The 21,162-nt window shown below is 32.8% G+C and overlaps 4 protein-coding genes across 6 annotated transcripts in view; 3 read left to right on the top strand and 1 right to left on the bottom strand.

Moving 5' to 3' along the window:
* Positions 1-19,721, top strand: part of LOC144843044 (guanylate cyclase soluble subunit alpha-2-like) — a 171,326-nt gene extending 151,605 nt beyond the window's left edge. The window contains exon 10 of the transcript XR_013612218.1: positions 19,712-19,721. The gene's annotated coding sequence lies outside the window, so the exon portion shown is untranslated. The remainder of the gene's footprint in view (positions 1-19,711) is intronic.
* The window catches only part of LOC144843046 (guanylate cyclase soluble subunit beta-1-like), a 181,051-nt gene that overhangs the window by 92,389 nt on the left and 67,500 nt on the right, over positions 1-21,162 (top strand). The window lies entirely within an intron of this gene.
* Positions 4,944-12,095, bottom strand: LOC144843849 (F-box only protein 8-like). Of its 2 annotated transcripts, none has more exons than XM_078700812.1 (6): positions 11,955-12,095; positions 9,503-9,769; positions 8,638-8,770; positions 8,039-8,157; positions 7,417-7,601; positions 4,944-7,031 (listed from the first exon to the last, which is right to left on the bottom strand). In XM_078700812.1, exons 2-6 carry the CDS (start codon positions 9,742-9,744, stop codon positions 6,838-6,840), a joined length of 873 nt encoding a protein of 290 aa, XP_078556938.1. In that variant the 5' UTR covers positions 9,745-9,769; positions 11,955-12,095; the 3' UTR covers positions 4,944-6,837. The 2 variants fall into 2 exon arrangements, with proteins under 2 accessions (XP_078556938.1, XP_078556940.1); XM_078700814.1 differs by having other exon boundaries at positions 11,951-12,076.
* On the top strand, positions 12,364-19,283 carry LOC144842180 (uncharacterized). Its single transcript, XM_078698579.1, has 9 exons — positions 12,364-12,513; positions 12,861-13,115; positions 13,519-13,666; positions 14,497-14,796; positions 15,596-15,738; positions 16,116-16,355; positions 16,918-16,963; positions 17,388-17,553; positions 17,959-19,283. Exons 2-9 carry the CDS (start codon positions 12,879-12,881, stop codon positions 18,008-18,010), a joined length of 1,332 nt encoding a protein of 443 aa, XP_078554705.1. The 5' UTR covers positions 12,364-12,513; positions 12,861-12,878; the 3' UTR covers positions 18,011-19,283.

The raw sequence follows: 21,162 nt of genomic DNA, 5'->3' as shown, positions 1-21,162 counted from the left end.
GGAAATGTGACTTCCTACATAGGCCTCCTACATGTGTATGTTTGATTTTGACTGTCTTCATCTATAAAACTATTAACTTCAAGGCCGGATTTTCCGAGGGTAGGCCTATAACGGGATACTCAGCTTGGATGATGAGAAATGGATTATATTTTAAATCTAGAATTATTATGAACAAGGCTTATTGTTACTATACCGTATTTGTTTTAATTGAATAGCATTTTAAAAACGTATAACGTATAAAATGTTTGGAATTAGTTAATCATTTTGATTCGGCCATGACGAAGATACAAGTTAATATTAAATACTTCCCCGTTACGTCATCAGTTACAGCAATGGCTGGACAAGATGCAAATCATTTCGAGTGATCTGTTTTGTTTCGTGTCTGTCTTCTGTCCTCTGCGCACGTTGTCAAGTAGCAAATGATCACAAGAAAGAGTTCGGAAGTTTGTCAGTAAACACCTCGAGTTGATGGCGTGGGGTAGGGGACACGAGCCATGTCAAATATCGGCACGGACGATACGCATTGGTTTAAATTGCGGAGACAATTGACACTAAACACGTTACCGGTGTTACGACTTGGCTTTCAAAAAGTGGCTTCCAACTCTCTCATCTTCGCTTAGAATTTAATAGAAATAAACCCGATTTATTTTAAAGATGAAATTATAACAGATAACTCATGAGTGATCTTTCTAGACACAAAGTCCGTGACTAACTTCGAAAGGTGAAAGTCCAAAATTCATTAAATTTAGTTGCTGAAAAGTACGGTAGTTATAAAATGGTCGAATTTGAATCAAGTCAAGTCAAGTCAATACCCTGCTTATTTTAAATCAATAAATGTAACATTTTTAATCCTTTCATAAGACAGTGACTACACAAACAAGCATTTGACGTAAATTTGTATAATATGTCATTATGCTCTCGGAGTAAGATTTACAATTCAGAAAAGAACAAATTAGAAGGATCTCTTTAAAATATTATTGTACAGATATTTAATAATTTCGTTAACAACATGTCAATGAGAAAGTGTAATTAATGACTTAACGCTGGTTGGTATTTTGAAAACATTGGGGCGATTATTTCTTTCGTAAATCGAAAGTAGGATTTTTTAAAACATATGTAAAATTAATTTGAAAACGTTGTTAATAATGTATCTATTATAACAATATGAAATTAGATAAAATAATTACGACTTATAAAAAATGTAGGAAGGTTTATTTACTTTTGTTGATCTAATTTTTTTCAAAAATCTTGAAATAATTTCATTTTGGATCCTAATATTATAGAAGAGAAATTGTCTTTATTGTTGATCAAAAACACCGATCCGACAGTCTACTTGAGAAAGCAAACTGAATGTTTGCGAAACGTTGTTGTATAAAGTTAGATCAACAAAAAAGAAAAATTCTCTTCTATAATTTTTTTTCAGTTCTCTCCAATGAGATTCAACTTTAAATTCAACTTTAGATTAGCCAGTTGTATGTTGTGTACTACATATACATGCGTCAAACAAGTCGTAATTAAACGCTAATTAAATCATCCTACGTATCTTGTGGTTGTGACAAACAGTTCACATCGAGGTCAAGAATCAGCAAAATTTATTGACGAAGACAAAAACAATAGATATTAATACATTTACCTGGAATCTGGATATTAATGGCCATCGCGAGGGAAACGTTTACCCACATTCCCATTCGGCTTGTAGCTTATTTTAAATAGAACAAAATATCCAAGGCCTATTATTTCTCTCAAAATATCCAAGGCCTATTATTTCTCTCAAAATATCCAAGGCCTATTATTTCTCTCAAGCTAAATAAAAAAGGCTAGGTCCGTGTCTTTTCTTTCATATAAAATGTGCATGATTTATATATATGATTTTAATTTATATTGTTTTAATAACTAAAAATGAAATAATTCAAGAAATCGGATGATTGTGATAGACAAGTGTTACATGCAATGGCGTGTAAAGACTATCATCCTCATTCGAAATAACCATAAACATTGTTATATGTTATATGTTGACATCCTTCCTATCTTGATTTTTAATTGAATAATAAAAAAACAAACTACTGGATCCGTGAATTGATACCATTCAGTACATCGAAGCGTTTATTTCTTTCCTACATTACGTTCAAAGGTTTCATTTAACCGTAATTATACTGACAAAAGAGAAAACGTATCTTTTATAAAAGTATAAAAAAGGTTATTGATTGTATTTGTCCAACGAAAAATCTTTCAAAACTATCCCAATTACTTTCCCATTGTTGAATAATTGAAGATTATCTCTAAAGGAAGTTAAATAAGGCACTTAATTAACAGTTATAGGCTACTTGACTACTAGGAACCAATAGAATAAAAACGTAGGGTATTAAAGGGGAAAAGTTAAAACGGTCATGAAATAATACACAGTGTTGAATGATCTGGCGTAATCACAGCCTATGGGACGCCCACACTTCTCAAATCAAGACAAAACTAACTTTTTAAATACGTAATGGGGAATCCTTGACAATTGTTTTTGTCGATTAAAGACATTATATCATTAAAAAGTAAAGAACATTTAGCCAAGTTGTTAGATTGCCTTGGTTAGCCTTGATTGTTTCCAATTTGTCGAGATTGTTAACACGATTCCGTGATTGCTGTAGTTTAAAAAAAACACAATCCAATTCCAAGGCCTACTTTACTCTATAATTTTGTACCTTTTCAAATTTTTACTTAAAATAAAAATGTTAATTAATGTGTCCAAATGATTATTTCATTATGTCAAATTACTTTGAGCTTTGTTTGAACTTTTGTGATAGGTTATCTTTTTATTTGTGTAACTTTCATAAAACATTATAAATACTTAAGCACGTTGATGGACACTACTTAATGGCGTGGTTACTCAGTACCTCGGCATGTACCTAGCTACTTAAGTAATGTCAACAATTTTGTACAAATAGTTTTACAAGACAAACTTGTTGTACTAAAGAAGGAAAAGTAACGTTTTCAATAAACACATCAATTTAAGACTGCTGACTTGCTGTCTAGCGGGAATTCTGTGATCTCCGCTCTCCTTATCATCGTGTTAAAATGTCCGCTCATTTGACGAGCGTTTAACACCGCAAAGTTTACACAAGCATTGTTTGAAAATGATGTGGTACCCCTTAAAACGATGATGTGTATCAGGAAGAAGGCTCGCTGACCTTCAGACCTACATTTTTTTCACTGGACCACCATGTGTTTGACCGTTCAAAAGGACCGATTAGTAGGCTACTAATTTAGGAATGTGTATCTACATACTGTACAAGTACAACCTCGTGTCCACATTTATCACTATTTATAGGTAAATACGTTTTACCTGTACGTTAGGCAAAAAATATAAATGCTACCACAGATAAAAAGAAAACGAAACATATAAGAAATGATTAACACGAATTAGAATTGATATTGACATTATTTGTATCACATCGAATGTGTGGTTTGATTTGTAATTGAATTAAACAGGCACGTGTGAATGAGGTAAGCAGTAGAAGCCACAACAAGACAAAGAAGATACCATACCTTTATATAAGCCGATTCTTTCTGTATTATACTGCATCTAGAATTTGTCCAGTACTTAAGGCCCATTTACACTAGGGCGATAACGATTGACGATAAATAGATAAACATACATTTTTCTTGGATAAATCAAAAGAAATCAGTACAGTTTTCGTTCTAGAACTATAGAATAATCATGTATACTGTATTTAATAAAAATAATATTTTTAAAAATCCAATCAAATGACGTCATGATCAATAAAAACAATAAAATCGTAACGATATTATTGCTCTTACTAATCATGACGTCATTTGATTGGACGTGTGGAAATATTCTATTCATCAAAGGCAGCATAGATGATAATCTTATAATTCTAGGATGAAAACTTTAAAAATCTTTTGTTTTATGTATGAAAAATGCCTATTTATCTTTTTATCGTTATCGCCCTAGTGCAAATGGGCCTTTATACGTATTCTGTAGTGTTACCCCGCGGTGGAAATCCTAGGATGGATGTTACCACACGGTGTATGAAATTACCGCACGGTGAATTTAATTACCCCACGATGGATAATCCTGTTTTGTATTTTTCAATATTACACTCAAAGTGCTCTTATTTCGTTAATAGTGACAACTACAAACAAAGTCGTTGTTTATGGCATGTAAGCTAATGTTAACGATAAAATGTATGTAAAGAATTGCCCACAAATCATGAAAAATAAAAATAAAACATGACTTTGAATATGCCACAATTTGACCAAAAACCATTAATGTCTGACATAATGAGCTTCCGGTTGACTAATTTTTCTTTAAATTACGTTTTTTTTTTAGTTCAGGTAAAGATTTTTTTTTCCAAATTCAATTTTTAAAACCTTTTGAAAAAATGGCATAATTCAACCAAAAATGTTATCTTTAAAAATTATGGTTCAGAATTTTTGTTTCGAACAAAATTAAGAGGGACAATATTACGGTTCTTGTTTGTATTTTTTCTAAATTATTAATACATTTTACGATTTACGTATAATTGAATACTATGGCTACCTACATGTGCTAATTGTACTCAGTGTTTTAGTACCTGGAAATAGAAGAAAACAAAAACAAAATCTGTTGTTTTGGGTTTTCGGTTATAGCCTGTATCCTGTGGTTATTTTCAGGCCGGATATACGAAATAACATTAGACAAAAACCACTAATAAATGTACTACATTATTCGTAATATTAGTTTATATGTATATTGCATCATCATATATAATATATATATATATACTTGCTATTTACCAGGGTAGAGTGTGATTTCACTCTTCCCATGCCATTTACCTACTAAAGTTCTTTATACAAACGAAGGCATTGATAATTCGACAAGCTCACATAGCGGTCGGTCATGCAAAAGAAAATGTGTAAAAGCTATAATAATAAATGAATTATAAAGAGAAGTATAACATTGGGTTTTTTTTAATAAGACGCAAGAAAATCTAAGATTGTATTCTTAAGAAATAAAACCCCGAAGTAGTCTTTCATGCTAGAGCAACTCAACAATTTTAGACCTAAATAAACAATTCATGAATTTATTATATAACTATGTTTTAAGGCCAGGCAAACAGTAGGCCTACCTTTACAGCAAAAAGTGATTATTTAAAATCTTTACAGCAAAAAGTGATTACTGTATTTAAAATAAAAACAACAAAACAGTGATAAAAACAGAAAGTGTGGATGATCCACAGAATGTTAAAAGATTGTTATGATAGAATGAAACTATGAGGCGCAAAGAAGAACCATATTTAAAGTAATACTGAAGAAACGCTTAACAATTAATTAAAATTTGGCACATTTTGATATTAAACATATATTGCATAAAACAAACACATTTACATTAATAAAAGCTGCTATCACTTTCGGAATAATTAAAAAAGAAATATTACATAAATACGAACCATTTTTTCGTTCCCTAAATAAACTAGGCCTATAACACACCGTTGTTATTTACCACGATATAATACATTAAAAATGGGTTATATAACTGGGTTTATTATTATATTACTGTGCCGAACTAGAGCGTGGTTCCCACTTAGGACGCAACGCAAGGACGTAATCGTAACGCAAGTAATTTGACCAATCACAAGAGATGGATTATCTTATCTGTCGCTTGTCATTGGTCAACTCGCTTGCCTTGGACTTACGCCCTAGTAAAGGTCTACAATAATTATAATAAGTTAGGTTCACTTTACAATAGCAAAAGATATTCTTATCAAAGTTCATAAAACACACTTTTAAATTACAGTACTATTATTTTTGTTTATAGATATTTCCTATAGTCATCAATATACACACAATTTGTGAAAATAAATATAAAAATAAAAAATAATTTTTCGTAATAATCTAAGACAACAAAACCAGAATTATTTTTATCAGTTCTATTTATAAAGGATCATAAATATATAACGCGCGCGTTCAAACTCTGATAAAAACAGTACGTGCGCGTCAACACATCGTTATAATGCAACTGCTGAAAAACAGTTTCTTGTAAAAGGATTTTTTATCCGGAATTCAAAATGTAATGTGTCACCCAATTTTGAATCAATGTTTTGATTTAGGCCTACTTTCTCACTAGTAAATAATACTATTATTATGTATACATCTATTCACACAGTTCAATATTAATAGTGACTACAGCAAACATCTGATATAAATAGTATCTAGGCCATCTGTACGCCTTATTCATAATTAAGAATGTTATAAAATAGATAGTGTATAGACTATCTTTAAAGCTCTGTCTACACTGTCAAACTTTATGTTACAAAAAAATGTGATGTGTCCATATGGATACTATGATGTCATATCACTACCATATTTGAGCAAATCACACTTTTTTTTCTCCTCAAACTAATTTGATAGTGTAAACAGAGCTTTATATTAATCAACTGCAGGTTTATGGATATTCACACACAAACATACACATTACTGTATTAAGCTATTTTTGATGGAAATTTATGCCTATCTTGATTCATTACTTAGTTGAAAAATAGAAAGTTCATGATAAAGGTGTTTGATTTTGAATACAATTAAGATTTTATTATTTTTGTGTTTTCATTGATACTTTGTTCAACATAATATAAAATTTCTTCATAAATATATTTAATATAATATTTACACTGTACTTTATAAATTTTCACACAAATTCTATGCATCTATGTAAAACCTATCAGATTTAAACAAAAGCATTTTTCATTATGAATTTCGCAATCAATTATGTGCAAAAAATATTTTAAAAATGCAAAATTTGATCGAAATAATGACATCATAATTGGTAGGACCATTTTTAGAGTAAGATATTCACCACTTTTGTGGAGCAATGTGACCCACTAAGTAAATGTTGTCGTAAAGGTGACCTGAAAATTCATCGTCAATCTGCGTAGCTTGACGAAGATTGCGAATGAACTCCCGTTTGGACATCTTGTTCTTCACCTTCGGACTGGTAAGGTCGACTGACAGCAATATCAGCGAGTAACACAGAACAGAAATTGTTTCTGTTAAAAAAGAATGGTAACAAATATTAAATTTGCATATTATTTTTTGTTTTTTTTATAAAAGAATTTACCATGTTCTAACAAATATATGAAGCTTTACTTAATTCTTTATTTGAAAATAATCATATTTATAATACATTTCAAGAAAAATAATTATAAAGTTTGGGTAGGGTAATTAACATAAATTACAACAAAGCATTCTTTTTACTTACTTTTTGTATCCTAGAGGGTGATAAAATTCCTTTAAGTGTACAATTTCAACTTAAAATGTAATGCTTCAATACTAACCAACCCTCCCTCCAAATAAAATGTAAATTTGTTCAACTTTTGAGGTGGCCAGGCTTGAGAAAGATAACTTTTTGTAGGCCTCATACATTACACTTACCAACAGTTAGCTTGCAGTCTTTATTGCAGCTAATAAACTTCTTTGCAAACATTTCAATCAACGTTTGAAGATAAGGGCCTCTTTCGTTGGGAGTTTCCACATGAGAAAAAAATGTGCGCAATGCATTCGGTAGAAAATGGTTTGCATAGTTATCAAGGCCCACTAGTTCTTCTAAAACATCACTCCTGAAAAAAACAAATATTTTTCAAATGATTTTATTTTATGTCTTTAGGCACATATGGCCAAGGATTAAATTAATCAATGTCCTATCAGATACTGTAGGTGGTAATCGCCTGATACAGGGGCTATTTTGTGAGCCAGTTCACCGGGGGAAACCCCTACTCGTCTTGAATGACGGACTGGGTTCTTTAAAGTGCAGACGGGTTATAACTGTGTACACTGGACGTACAGTTTATAGTCCTTATCCAAGAACACTTGTTCCACCACCAGAATTAGGAGCGAGTCCGCCTCGACCCCATGCCGATTTTGTTGGCTCTTTGGGTACGGTAAACAGCGCCAGTGCTATGCTCAGCTATTTAATTCGCTCATGCCAATGATGATATTGTATACCCAAAGCTTATTTTTTTAATTAAAATTGTATTCGAAAATAAACAAACCTTACCTTTTTTGGAGGAACTTCCGAACTTGCCAATGGTGTAAGGTATTTGTAGTATGAATAAACTGAGCGATTGCCAAGGGGTTGTTGTCAACAAGGTTGTGTCGAAATAAATAATCTAAACCCTAAATGTAAACATGGTTATTGTTAATGTTAGTACATACCTTACAATATTGTAATATATAAAAAAAGAAAATGTGGGAATATGAAGGAGAAATAAAGAAAGGAACAGTTACAAAAGCATAGCCAAACCATAGAGAGTGCTATCATTATATTTTGATCTAAAATCTTTGTTTTAATACATTAAGCATAGAGGGCGCTATATTAAAAATCACAAAAATCAGCATTTTTTAAAGTTAAAAAACGTCACAAACGCAGTTTTTGCCTTTATTTTAAACCAAAAGTGCATATTAGTTATGCCTAACAGATAAATTTAGGAACAATTGGGATATTTTCACAATTGTGAGAAATTGCATCCTTTGTGGGAGATCTTCTGAAATGTTGGGAAACTTTATGACTACCGAGAGCCTTAGGAGGTCTCGTACACTGATCTTTATTAAGAACATTATAATAGTGGTAACATTACTACTAGTCTATATGCTTACTAGTTGTGCATCTGCAGAAAATGATAAACTGGCTTCATCTAATTGCAAGTAAAGTCCTTTCCACGAGAACCCAGGCTCATCTGTACGATCTTGCTCATAAGCACTAACACAGCCCCATGTAGCACGACACAGTCTACACAAATAAAAAGGTTCAGTTTTTAAATTATTTCATTCATATTTCACTTTCGTCTATGATGTTATGTAGTTTGCTGGCAACAATAGACTTATCACAGTCATGTAATCATCTATTTAACAAAATATCTTCTACTACATATTTAATCTTTTAAAGATACATTGTCCAACTGAAAAAATATTTTTTTACATTTATGGTAAATATGCCATTTTAATGTCACATAATCAGTCACAATTGGATAAAAAAAAAATATTTACCTGAAAAAATTCAGAGCAAAAAATAGTCAAATTGGCTGCAAGTGAAAACAACTTCTACAGAAGTGATTTAAACTACAAAATGGCCTATTCAAGTCTGATTTGATTAATCTTCATTTGTCATGTTTTTAGGGTTACATCTTTAATGAGTTATCAAATATATTTACTGAAAGCATAATTATGATTTGTACAGTGTGATGCTATTTTTTGACTTAACCCAAGAGTTACAATGCAAAAGATAGGACATTAAGCTCTGTCTACACTATCAAACAAGTGTGATGTTCCCAAATAATATGGTAGTAAAATTCTTTCTCATCATCATGTCCATTTATGGGCACATCACATTTTTTTTGTCAAGTTTGATGGTATAGTCTGTAGACAGAGCTTTAGGTTTCTGTAGGTTCATTTTATAACATTTTTATGAACTCCTGAGGCCACCTATTTCAAATCTTGAATCTTCCACTACCAAGTACCTTACCCTTGCCATAACAGCTGATCGTTGGCTAGTTCTTGCCAAAATTCATTCACACAGGCAGCAAGGCACAGATCAGTTGCATTTAGGTTTGATAGCACTGCAAGGCCGATCTCTGGCGGCAACTCTGAAAGGTCTGGAAATGTTTCCTTGAGGTTTGAAAGTGGGAAATTTCGTTTCAATCTTTTATATTTGTTGACACCATTTGGTGATTGGTTTCTGTTCATGCGTCGTAAAGATTGACCCATTTCTGAGTTTTTTTAACTCTCATATCTGGAATGAAAAATGTGATTTTAAAAGATGTTTTTAAAGGGTTTATGAACATACTGTAGCCCTACATGTCACAACATAACATTGTATTAAAAACAATAACATTTGACTATATTAATTATCAGAAGATCAACACAGTTGAAATTAATGTGAGTATAACAAAATTTTAATGTTATAGACTATGACATTAACATTTTGTATAATATAGTGGTGACATTAAAAAAGACATGACATATATAGTAACATGCTTTTACTCTGTAGTAAGGAAGGAATATAGGCATAGTAGGTATTATAGGCCAACAGTAGTACTAGTAGGTAGATTTTTTAGTTATCCGCTTGGTATACCAAGCGGATAACTCCTTGTAATTGTATGAGATCAATATTTTTTTTCTGTATTATTCTTCTTTCCTTCCTTCCTTTTTGTGAGTCGTGTTCCTCTAAAATGTGTAAACATAACATTTCACAACTTTGACAACATATGGGCATTTACGTGAAGTTGTGCACCTCCTATTTTTGAATGACGTCATAGTTGCGCAACGTGACTTATGCGCAATTTTATGAATTTCAATGATTGATCATAGATTAAAAACCAAAAGTCATTTAGTATTGACACTTTGACAAAATTTAAGTCATATCAGGGGCAAACTTTCTACGGATTAAAAATGGCATGTTTGACAAGAAGTTACGCGCGCACGCGCATTTAAAATTTCAAAATGCGCAAAATTAATTTCTAATCAACTTTTTACGCGTTTCTTGTCATTTTGAGCATGTCAAAAATTCCCACGGGCGCGCAATTTTTTATGCGCGCGGTGCGCACATAGCGTTAAAAACATATTTTTTTCTCTTGAATTATATTTTTCAAGCCTTTCCCAGTGATTTTGAAAACAATTTAGACCTTTTCCAGTTTAAATAACGCCATACGAACACGTTGAATTAGACAATTCGTGCGCGTTTTTTATGAAAAAGCTTAAAAAATCGTCAAAATTATGTCTTTTTTTAAACAGTCATAGTTTCTAAAGTAAACCGTTAACCGTTTATTTTTATTACAAAATCTAGAAGTTGATGAGTTGTAGATATCGGATCATGCATCAATAAGGCTAAAAAAACATTGTGACGTCATCGTATGGCCACACGAATGTAAAATATAGGATTTTTGTCTCTTTCGTTATTGCTCATCACATTCAATGGAGCGCATCGCGCTTATCTGTATTCCTTTTTCTCCTACATTTATATATTGTGTAGGTCAATCAACTTTCTTTAGCATGAGATAAAAATATTTTAATTTTTATGACGTCATCATGCCTAAAAATTTTAATTACGTGGGTCATTAATTTCATCTTTACAGTAAATTTTAATCTGTAATAGCTCGTAAGAATAAAATGTGATAATCACGATTAAAACGTTTTCTGGAAGCTATTGGATTGTAGATACGAATTCATGTAAACATTTTGCCAATCGGATGTTGTGACGTCATCATATGGCCAGTTGAATAAAAAAAGTCGTATTTTCATATTTTGCGTAATAGTTCATCACATTTAAAAGGGTGCGCATCTATATTTTACGTATTCAAATTTCTTCTACACGTTAATATGTTGTTCCTGAGATAATTTCCTTCTGAAATTGCTATCTAAGTGTTTCATTTTGATACCGTCGCCATGTTAAAAATTGGAATAAATGGCGGGTCCCGTAATTTCACCTATTCTACACTGTATGTAATATGTATACAGCTTATACTGTTTGCATGTATATACTATATGACACAAAATTCAGCACTAACAGCATATCATATTTTTCAGTTCTTGTCATAATGCCATAATCTTTTTCTGTGTGCAATATTCCAACGTATGACGTGCACGTGGCGTTTGTCGTGGTGCGGATAACTAACTCGTCAAAGTGACGAGTTTCATGTCTAGTTTTGTTTATTTATGCCCACAAAGAACCGACTGTGTCCACACAAATTACAGGTCTGGCTAATTAATTTGTAAAGCCTAGCTAGGCCTCTACGTTTATATAGGTGGGTCTGCCCTCTAAATACATAGCCCTCTACTGTGTACCTAGCTCCTGAGAGAAAACAGAGTCTCTTCTGAGTGAGGCAGCCTTGTAACTAATACAATATGTTGTAAGTAGGCCTAGGCCCTAGTTAAATATGCTGTAGTTTCTACATTATCTACAATATATTCTTACATACCAACCCTTGCTGTTATTTTAGAAAAGGTTCATCACTACAACAGTAGGTCTGAACTTATGATAATTAAACGTTTTCGTTGCAAAAAATGTCAACAAACATCGCCACCACCACCTCAATGTTTTGACGTACGTGGAGACAGCTTGCGTGGAGAATGTGACGTCATTTTTAAAGGGCCATAATCATCATCACATAACCCGCACAGTCGACGTATTGTGGTATTGGAACGTCTGTGTGTATATTGTAGGATGATCCGTATAATTTATTGATTAAATAGAGTATTATTTGATAATATTAAATACAAAAATTATTTATTTAACTGTAGGAGGCCTACAAACCTAACCATGCCAGTGATCAGTCTGGTTCACAAAGTCTAATGTTTGTGGCGCACTTTCCCCGAATGTTGGCGGTATATTTAAAAAACGACGAATGACGACATTGACTGACGACATTTACTACTCCTCTGCTGCTGCTCCCTCTTCCCCTCAGCCCTCGGTTCGGTAGGCCTAGGGTAGGCCCTAGAATAGACAACTTCAGACAAATTATTTGCCTTTAATCTAGGGTAGGTATAGCGAACTAAAAGTCCTGTACACTATAATATTATAATATTACAATTAGTAATTAAATATCGTCTCTATAGCCCGATCGTCCATCATGGAACATGCATGATCGTCTGCTACCGACCGGCTACAGTAGATTGATGGAGAGGGCGTATTAGCCTAGTAGAAAAATAGATACTAGAGTTGTAGGTCTATTCTGAATATCCTGGGCTAGCTATAGAGAATCTACTAGTAGTAGTCACTAGGCTAGGCCAAACACACAGCAGGCTATAAATTATGTTACTCAATCAATCAATATCATACTCAACATTCTGGTTTTTTGAATTATTATTTTGGTTTTTTTTAATAGGCTTTGTTTTGTGTGAAAATGAGTACTGGAGATCTGTTAAATAACTTTCGCTGTTTGCAACCACTTCTCCGATCTGTAAACGTTAACCTCACAGAAAACCGGCAAAAAGATTTAAAAACCGGTACTCCTGCAATATTTGTGGACATATTGCGTTCAGTCTTATTGCAATATTCACGACTTATCGCACAGTTGATTACGTCTCAAATCCAGCTGTCTCTGTCACATGATGATCTCTTCATTGATGGAGTTTATAAGGTAAGGTCTCTGTCTACACTATCAAAAATTATGTTACAAAAAATGTGATGTGCTGATATATGGGCATGGTAATGTCATATCACTACCATATTTGGGAATATCACTACCATATTTGCACACATCACACTTTTTGTCAAACTACTTTGATAGTGTAGACGAGCTTAAAACTTGGTTGGATGCAACCAACGGTACAATGATGTAAGCGCAAGTAATGCGACCAATCATGATGCGATGAATCATCCAAACTGCAACTCGCTTGCATTGCTTGTACGTTGTTGTGTCAAAGTGGTCACTAAGCTTGAACATGAAAATATAATCTTATTCATAGCATAACGAGAGGCAAGCCATGATTCCATTTTGCAAATTGGTTATAGTGATGATATTTTAATTGTTTATTTTGTAGGTTCTTCGTGATATTTTCAACTACAAACCCATGATTTCAAAAGAGATGTTTCTTCGAAAAGGATATGCTGAACACAAACTCATAATGATGCGAGATGTTATTAAGATGGTTCAAGCAAAAAAACAAGTGTTGATACGTAAATCAAAAAGTAAAGCCTATTTTTACACTGGGCAAATCTATTTTTCATAGAAAATAAACCATACTACCCTTTTATTATATTTTCATATTTCTGGCGCGTTGGTCTGATTGGCTGCACAATTTATATCACAAGTCTGGTGTGTTAGTCTGATTGGCTGGACAATTTATATCATGAGTCTGGCGCGTTGGTCTGATTGGCTGCACAATTTATATCACAAGTCTGGCGCGTTGGTCTGATTGGCTGTACAATTTATATCATGAGTCTGGCGCGTTGGTCTGATTGGCTGCACAATTTATATCATGAGTCTGGCGCATTGGTCTGATTGGCTGTACAATTTATACCATGAGTCTGGCGCATTGGTCTGATTGGCTGCACAATTTTTACTTTCCAAAAAAGTAGAAACTGTTCCAACTACTAATTTTGCTAAACTCAAAAGTAGAATTCGTTGCAGAAGTTATTTGGAAGGTTATTATTAAATAATGTATAGATAGATTTGCCTAGTGTTAAACAGCTTTAATTATAAAGAGATGCCAGACAACAGGTTTTTGGAGTAAATTGGTTTATTTATTATTTTTTTTCGCGGCGGTTAATAATTTCTATTACAACCACAAAATGGCCTATTAATATTTTGATTTTATTCAACTTTATTTTTCCTGTTTGTGGTACAATACATCTTTCAATCTATAATACTGTTTTTTTTTTGTAGTATCAAGACTTAAATATTTAACATGTTTTATTGATGTTGAAGAATAAATCCCAGTAAAAAAGCAAAAGTATTGCCAATTAGATACTACTACAACAACGCTTTTCAACATGTATTTAATCTTATTTTTCAAAAGCAAAGACAAAAAAGACCAGTAGTGCATCGTCCATGGGGGCAGCAGCTGCAGTTTGTGGTTCCGTTGAAATTCTTTCACCACCAGCTTTACCAGAGTCGGACGACGCTAATCTGGCATCACAGGCTATGGCCATAGCACCTGAACCTAGAACACAGTCTGTTTATTCACAGAATGCCAGAAGTGATATGATGGTATCTTCAGAGAATAGACATAGTGAAGTTGCTGTTGATCATAGGCCAAAAGTTGACAGATTCAAGGAGCTTTGTGTTATACCTCCACAACCGTTGCACCACAAGCAGGGTAAGTGGATCTTTTGTTTGTTTTAATAGCACAACTCTGAAGGGGTGTCTGATTTTGCAGTTTGGAATGCCAATCTCATCATAATTCCACATTTCATAATTTACTCGCTGTCATCTTTATTGATTACAAGGGTTAGGCCTGCTTTTCTCACCAAATGAACAGTGGCCGTATTCACCATTCACACTTAGTTGGGCTAAAGGAAACACTCCTATCTAAAAGTGAATACAAGTTCAGGAAAATAATTAAATATTTATTGAGTTAATTACTGCCCCTTCACATGTTTCATTTCATATTTTTATTTTCAATTATAAATTTTACTTTTCTTTTTCAATCAATTTTCAAATCATTGTTTTTATATGTATGACTCATGTGAATAAAATGATTGGTCAAACGTGAAATACTTAAAATTTAAGGGAAACATGGTGAATACGGCCAAAAAAGCGAGTCAAATGGCCGAGCGGTTAAGGCAGGGGCGCCGTTTATCGTACCTAAAGAGCCAACAACATCGGCAAGGGTTCGAGGCCGACTCGCTCCTAGTTCTGGTGGTGGAACAAGTCTTCTCGGATAACTATATTAATAACCCGTAGGTCCAGTGTACACACTGTGTGCACTTTAAAGAACCCAGTTCATAATCGAAAAGAGTAGGGGGTTACCCCAGTGAACTGGTTCACAAAATAGCCCCTGTATCAGGGGAATAACCACCTATCTGATAGGACAGTGATTTATTGCTATTGGTAATCCTTGGCCACATTGCCTAAAGACATAAAATAAATAAATAAACTTATTAACTTTATTATAGATGAAATATCGACTGAGCAAATGATAAGCAATGTTGGACTTGTTACTCGTCATCTCCCATCAACCAATCCGCATACTCCATACATACAAAATCATGATTATCTATCACTTGAGAATACTGTACTCTACTGTAACGAAGAAGAGGTCTGTTTTGACTTATTTTTTAATTTGAACTAAACCATATTTGTAAAGTAGTAGTAGCAAACTATTTTTTTGTAACTTAATTAAAACTTCTTTTTTAAAGTAATCGTAATCATTTTTAATGTTTCGAAAGTTAAATTACTGAAATACAGTAATGCTATGGAAGAGAAACGTTTCGCAAACATTCAGTTTGCTTTCTCAAGCTCTGAAATGAAGTAAAGTAAAGTAGACTATTGATCTTGGTTACAGTCTGGTCAATATGTCAGCTAGGTGTTTTTGAGGACCAAGAAAAAAGAAAAATTTCTCTTCTATAACAATAGGATCCAAATGAAATTATTTTAAGAGTAATATTTAAGCATGTTTCTTTTTTACCATTTCAGATAAAAAATATCACAAACAAAATGAGTGAATGCTTGAAGCTAACAGATGTGCTATTCTCTAAACTTAATAACATTGTAAACAGGGTTAACAACTTGGAGGAAAAATTGTCCCGTGAGGGCACTTTCAAGGTGGACAGACAAAAAGATACTGACAAGTTAGAAAGCTTAGAGAAAGGAATGAGATCAAATACGAATCGACTCGTTTTAATGGAAAACCAAATTGTTATATTGAATACCTTGGTAAGGTTAGGAAAGGTTATCTACAAATTCAGTCAAGTCAGCTATACATGTAATTTATTGTCCATTTAAAGCTCTGTCTACACTATCAAACTAGTAACTACTAACAAAAAAAGTGTGATGTACCCAAATATTGTAGTGATATGCCCAAATATGGTATCCATCCATCATCGTGTCCATATATGAGCATCACATTTTTTTTTCATATAATGTATGATAGTGTAGACAGATCTTTAAGTAAAGTTTTCTTTCGGCACAACCAATCATGCACCTATATCTCTGTGCTGATAGATCAACATAATAATAATAAACGCAGTTGACCGTGCCGATAGGAATCAATGAATGTCACAGTTTATACCATGCCGATATCCTCCACACCAAATATTTAGAATAGCAAATACTGATTTAGATGCAAACTTAATAAATTATGTGTGTCTATAGCCTCATTCTAAACAAAATGTAGTGCATCAAGATATCTGTTTGCTAGAGGAAATGTTGGCCAATTTAAAAAAAAAAGAATTATTTATTCAGAATGTAATAAATAGATATATAAATGTCTTTCCAGGGTGGCTTCTGTGACCGTAAGTTGTCAACAGTGCAGGACTTAAATGGTAAGGCTTTATTAAAGAAAAAATATTTGTACCTTATTGTTTCCAGTAATATAAATTTTTACATTTTTTAGTTCCTATGTATGTATTAGAAATTACATGTCTTAGCATGCCTTGTTGGCTATGTCATTTTAATGTCACATAATAGTTGTGCACTTTAACCAAAGTTTGGATTGAAAAAAACAAATTATCTAAAGAAAACCATAAAGGGAAAAAATAGTCAACCAGATGCCAGACAACAGGTTTTTGGTTAAATTGGTTTATTTTATTTTTATAAGTGAAATCATTTTTTTTTTCCGCAGAGGTGAATAATTTCTATTAAAACTACAAAATGGCCTACTCAAAGTTTGATTTTATTCAACTTTATTTTTCATGTTTTGTGGTACAATACATCTTTTAATCTATAAATACTGGTTTTTTTTAACAGTATCAAGTACAACTGAGTTAATTGAAAATGAAGAAGAACCTGCTGATTTGTCTTTAATGAGTCTTGACCTTCCAGCACCAAGTTCTAAACATCTTCACCATGTGTACACCTCAAGTCCCATCAACCAAGAGGAAAGGAGAGCCCAAGTAAATAGAGTTAGTAACACGTAAGTACATCTTGGAGTAATTATAGAAGAACCATATATTTGTATTTTTTTGTTTGGCTTTCTGGATGGCTTCTTTGTTGAATCTAGCTATAAGAAGGTCTCGGTTTAAGAAGGCCTCTTTCCAGTTAATAATGGCCAACGTTAAATTTGTTTAGTTTAAAGCTCTGTCTACACTATCAAACTAATTTTACAAAAAAGTGTAATGTGCCCACATTTTTGGTAGTGATATGACGTCATCGTATCCATATATGGATCATGGATCACATTTTTTTGTCACAAAGTTTGGTAATGTAGACAGAAGACAGAGCTTTAGACATTCATTTAAGACACATTTTTAGCTGAAATTTGAATGTCACTAAAATATGCTAATACAACAGTGAACATCTTTAAATGTACTTTTAACAGAATGAAAAAACTTGAATCCCAGCTGAAGCCTATCTCAAACCAGAAACCTTAGAATGTTGATCTGACCCAACAGTTTAGGTTGGATTTTTGCTTTTTATATTTTCTGACTTACAAGCATGCTTTTGTTGTGTTTTCTAATTTTTGTCATTGTGACTGTCTGGTAAAATGTTTGTTTTGCTTTTATATTCTAAGTATTTTGATACAACGCATCACTTTGCATCACTAACATAGCTTTTGTAGCATCAAGTTTTTGGTACAACATGTCACTTTGCTATAAACTGTCATTTCGAAAACAAATTGGTGACACTTTCGCTATCAACTTTTATAGCACATAGTGTCATTGCCGTTGGCGGCGCACTTTGCTATCAACTTTTGTATCAAGTAGCACATCGTGTAATTGCCGTTGGCGGCGCACTTGCTATCAATTTTTGTAGCATGGAATCGATTAGCGAACGTGTCATTGCCGTTGGCGGCGCACCTTGCTATCAACTTTTGTAGCACCGAATCGATTAGTGCATTGTGTCACTGCCGTTGGTGGCGCACTTTGCTATCAACTTTTGTAGCATTGAATCGATTAGCACACATCGTGTCACACAGTCGTTGATGGCGCACTTTGCTATAAACAACCAATATCAGTTAGAGTGGTAAAGTAGTTTAAAACCACACTGTCTATTAGAATTATGGATTGGATATTTCAGGACAGTGGTCATAGTATGGAGAAGTCTATGCAAATTATTATATTATAATTAAATTATCTTTGTTATCTTAACTATGCTACAGTATTATACACAGTATACTAATAGTATTCATTTATTAACTTACAATATTCTATCCTCATTTTAATTGGCACCATCATTTTCTCATTTTGATAACTACTGTACTGTAGTAATTAAATAGACATTACGATGTCTCTTAGTTTCAGTATCATTGAGTACAAAGTACAACATTCATTTGATTAATTGTAAAAATATTAGAAAACCATATTGTGATAATGACACTAATGTACCTGGATGGATAGTATGGTGTATTCTGTTACAGTACAACAGAATTAGAAGTACGTATGTTTAAAGATGAACTCTTATTAAAAGATTATTTAGAAATGTTTAATAATTTAAGTACAAAATACAAATATTCTTTGGATTTAATGATTTGATGTTAGAAATATGTAATATTAGAAAAACAAAACAGAAAAAAAACTTCTAATAATGAGGCTATTTTTTTGCGAGTCAGGATTTATAATTATTACATTATCGTGACTTGTGTTATATTGTTATTGATGTCTATATTTATATTTGATACCTAAATAAATAGGCCTGCAAATGCAATATTTATGTTACTTTTTTTTATATAGAAAATTGATATTACCCATAGAAACATATACATAGCCTATTGCAAAAAAATATATGGTACAGTCGAATACGCGAAGAAAAACAAATGTACACAAGTATACGTAGTGAGATCTGGAAAGATGAAAACACTCTTCCTAGCTATTAAGATTGGCCTTTTTTACATACACCGAAAACAATGTAACATACCACTGTTACTTAGGCCTTCTAAATGTGAAATATTTTAAAATATTAAAACATTTTAAAAACATGTTTAATCTGTGATACGAGAGTGGCATAATAATACTCTTCGTTATCCGACCCAACCGAGTTCTTGACTATCACTGTATCGGAGATGTGCGATAAGAAATAAATACAGTTAATTGGACACGTTCCTTATAAAAAGTCCTGGTAAGTAACATCCACAGGATTTGCAAAAGTAAAGTAAAACAAAAAAACAGAAAATTATCCGTTTAAAGTGATCAAATTGGAAGGGCATGTTAAATTCTTTATATTTTGTTTCACAAGATGATTATTACAATCATCATGTAGTACGTGTCTGTTATGATTTTGCACGAAATCTTACGCGTGGTTGCTAAGCGCGAATAAGCACGAACATTGGTATCGGCCGGCTTTGCTTCAGAAGATAATTTTTAAAAAAAATGAAGTCGAAAAGAAGCGCGGTAATAACAATTGACAATGTGATACAATCAAAATTGAAGGTGTTACCTTTCCCACGCAACGTATTCATTAAAACTATCTATAATATTAATAGGCCTATGTTATCGTCTATAGCCACATTCGCACCTATTCCGTTTCACGGAACGGAAGACGGTGCCGTTTTGTTAAATAACAATGGAATATCATAATAAAGAAGTGAACAGTGCCATGTGAAAGTGTGACTGTAGCTAGCTCAATTCTCAATTATTTTCTCCACAGTTTTAGTATTATCTTGACTGCACCATACATTCTATGGTGGTGTTAAGACTATTGCTTAACAAAATATGTGATATTCTAAAGCTCTGTCTACACTAACAAACTAGTTTATAAAAATGTGCGTTGTGCCCAAATATGGTAGTGATATGACATTATCATGTCCATATGGGCACATCACATTTTTTTTGTCACATAAAGTTTCATATTGTAGACAGAGCTTTATATTGTAATAACATGTCACTTCGCCCACCCGTCCCTGTGCTTAGGACTGCTTCCACGATACAAACGTTAACAACACACATAATTGAATAGATATATTATTACTTACTTTATATAGCAATCATTGGCAATCGATCGTGAATTGTATGCAGTTTTAGATGATTAATCAGAAACTTTATTAGGACAAGTGTACATTTATCATTCTGTAAACGTAATTCAAGTAATTATTACAATGCATGACGTTAGATTTAAATTCGTAATGTGATGCCTCCAGGATAATGTGCCACGAATGCGAAATGTTTAACTGTCCTACAATGACTTTCTAATAATCTCTAATAGTTCTAATTTCTCAAACAACTCTACAGTCGTCGTGTTTTCAACTGTTGTGTTTTGTCGTCAAGCATTTATAATTGTTTAAAAAACATTTTTCTTATGTAACTGTTATTTTTAAATACTAATTTAGAACAAAACAATTCTATTGTCAGAATAAAATGTTTGTCTGTTTACAAAATTCTAAATTGAATTGAGAAATTCAATCATTTTACTAATCCATTATTTTGACTCGAAACGTGACCAAATCGACGAACGATTTTTAAAATTTGAATACACGTTCAATATACATACAATACAGTAGGCTTAAGGCCAACTCGGATAGCGTCGTACGACGAGGTCAGTCCCGACGAGTCATCTCATCGGGAAAAAATTAAACATGTTCTCCCGACGA

Source organism: Antedon bifida, chromosome 5 (genome assembly GCF_963402885.1).
Source record: "Antedon bifida chromosome 5, ecAntBifi1.1, whole genome shotgun sequence".
In the NCBI taxonomy this organism is placed as follows: Eukaryota; Metazoa; Echinodermata; class Crinoidea; order Comatulida; family Antedonidae; genus Antedon; species Antedon bifida.
The sequence above is the reverse complement of the archived record's forward strand: the minus strand, read 5'-3'. Positions and strand labels throughout refer to the sequence as shown.

Coding starts and splice junctions, on each gene's coding strand:
- LOC144843849 (XM_078700812.1), bottom strand. CDS start 9,744: ATGGGTCAATCTTTACGACGCATGAACAGAAACCAATCACCAAATGGT. Junction 8,771..9,502: donor GATCAGCTGTTATGGCAAGG/GTAAGGTACTTG, acceptor TTATTTGTGTAG/ACTGTGTCGTGCTACATGGG. Junction 7,032..7,416: donor AGACTGCAAGCTAACTGTTG/GTAAGTGTAATG, acceptor CTTTTTTAACAG/AAACAATTTCTGTTCTGTGT.
- LOC144842180 (XM_078698579.1), top strand. CDS start 12,879: ATGAGTACTGGAGATCTGTTAAATAACTTTCGCTGTTTGCAACCACTT. Junction 13,116..13,518: donor TCATTGATGGAGTTTATAAG/GTAAGGTCTCTG, acceptor TTTATTTTGTAG/GTTCTTCGTGATATTTTCAA. Junction 16,356..16,917: donor TTGTTATATTGAATACCTTG/GTAAGGTTAGGA, acceptor ATGTCTTTCCAG/GGTGGCTTCTGTGACCGTAA.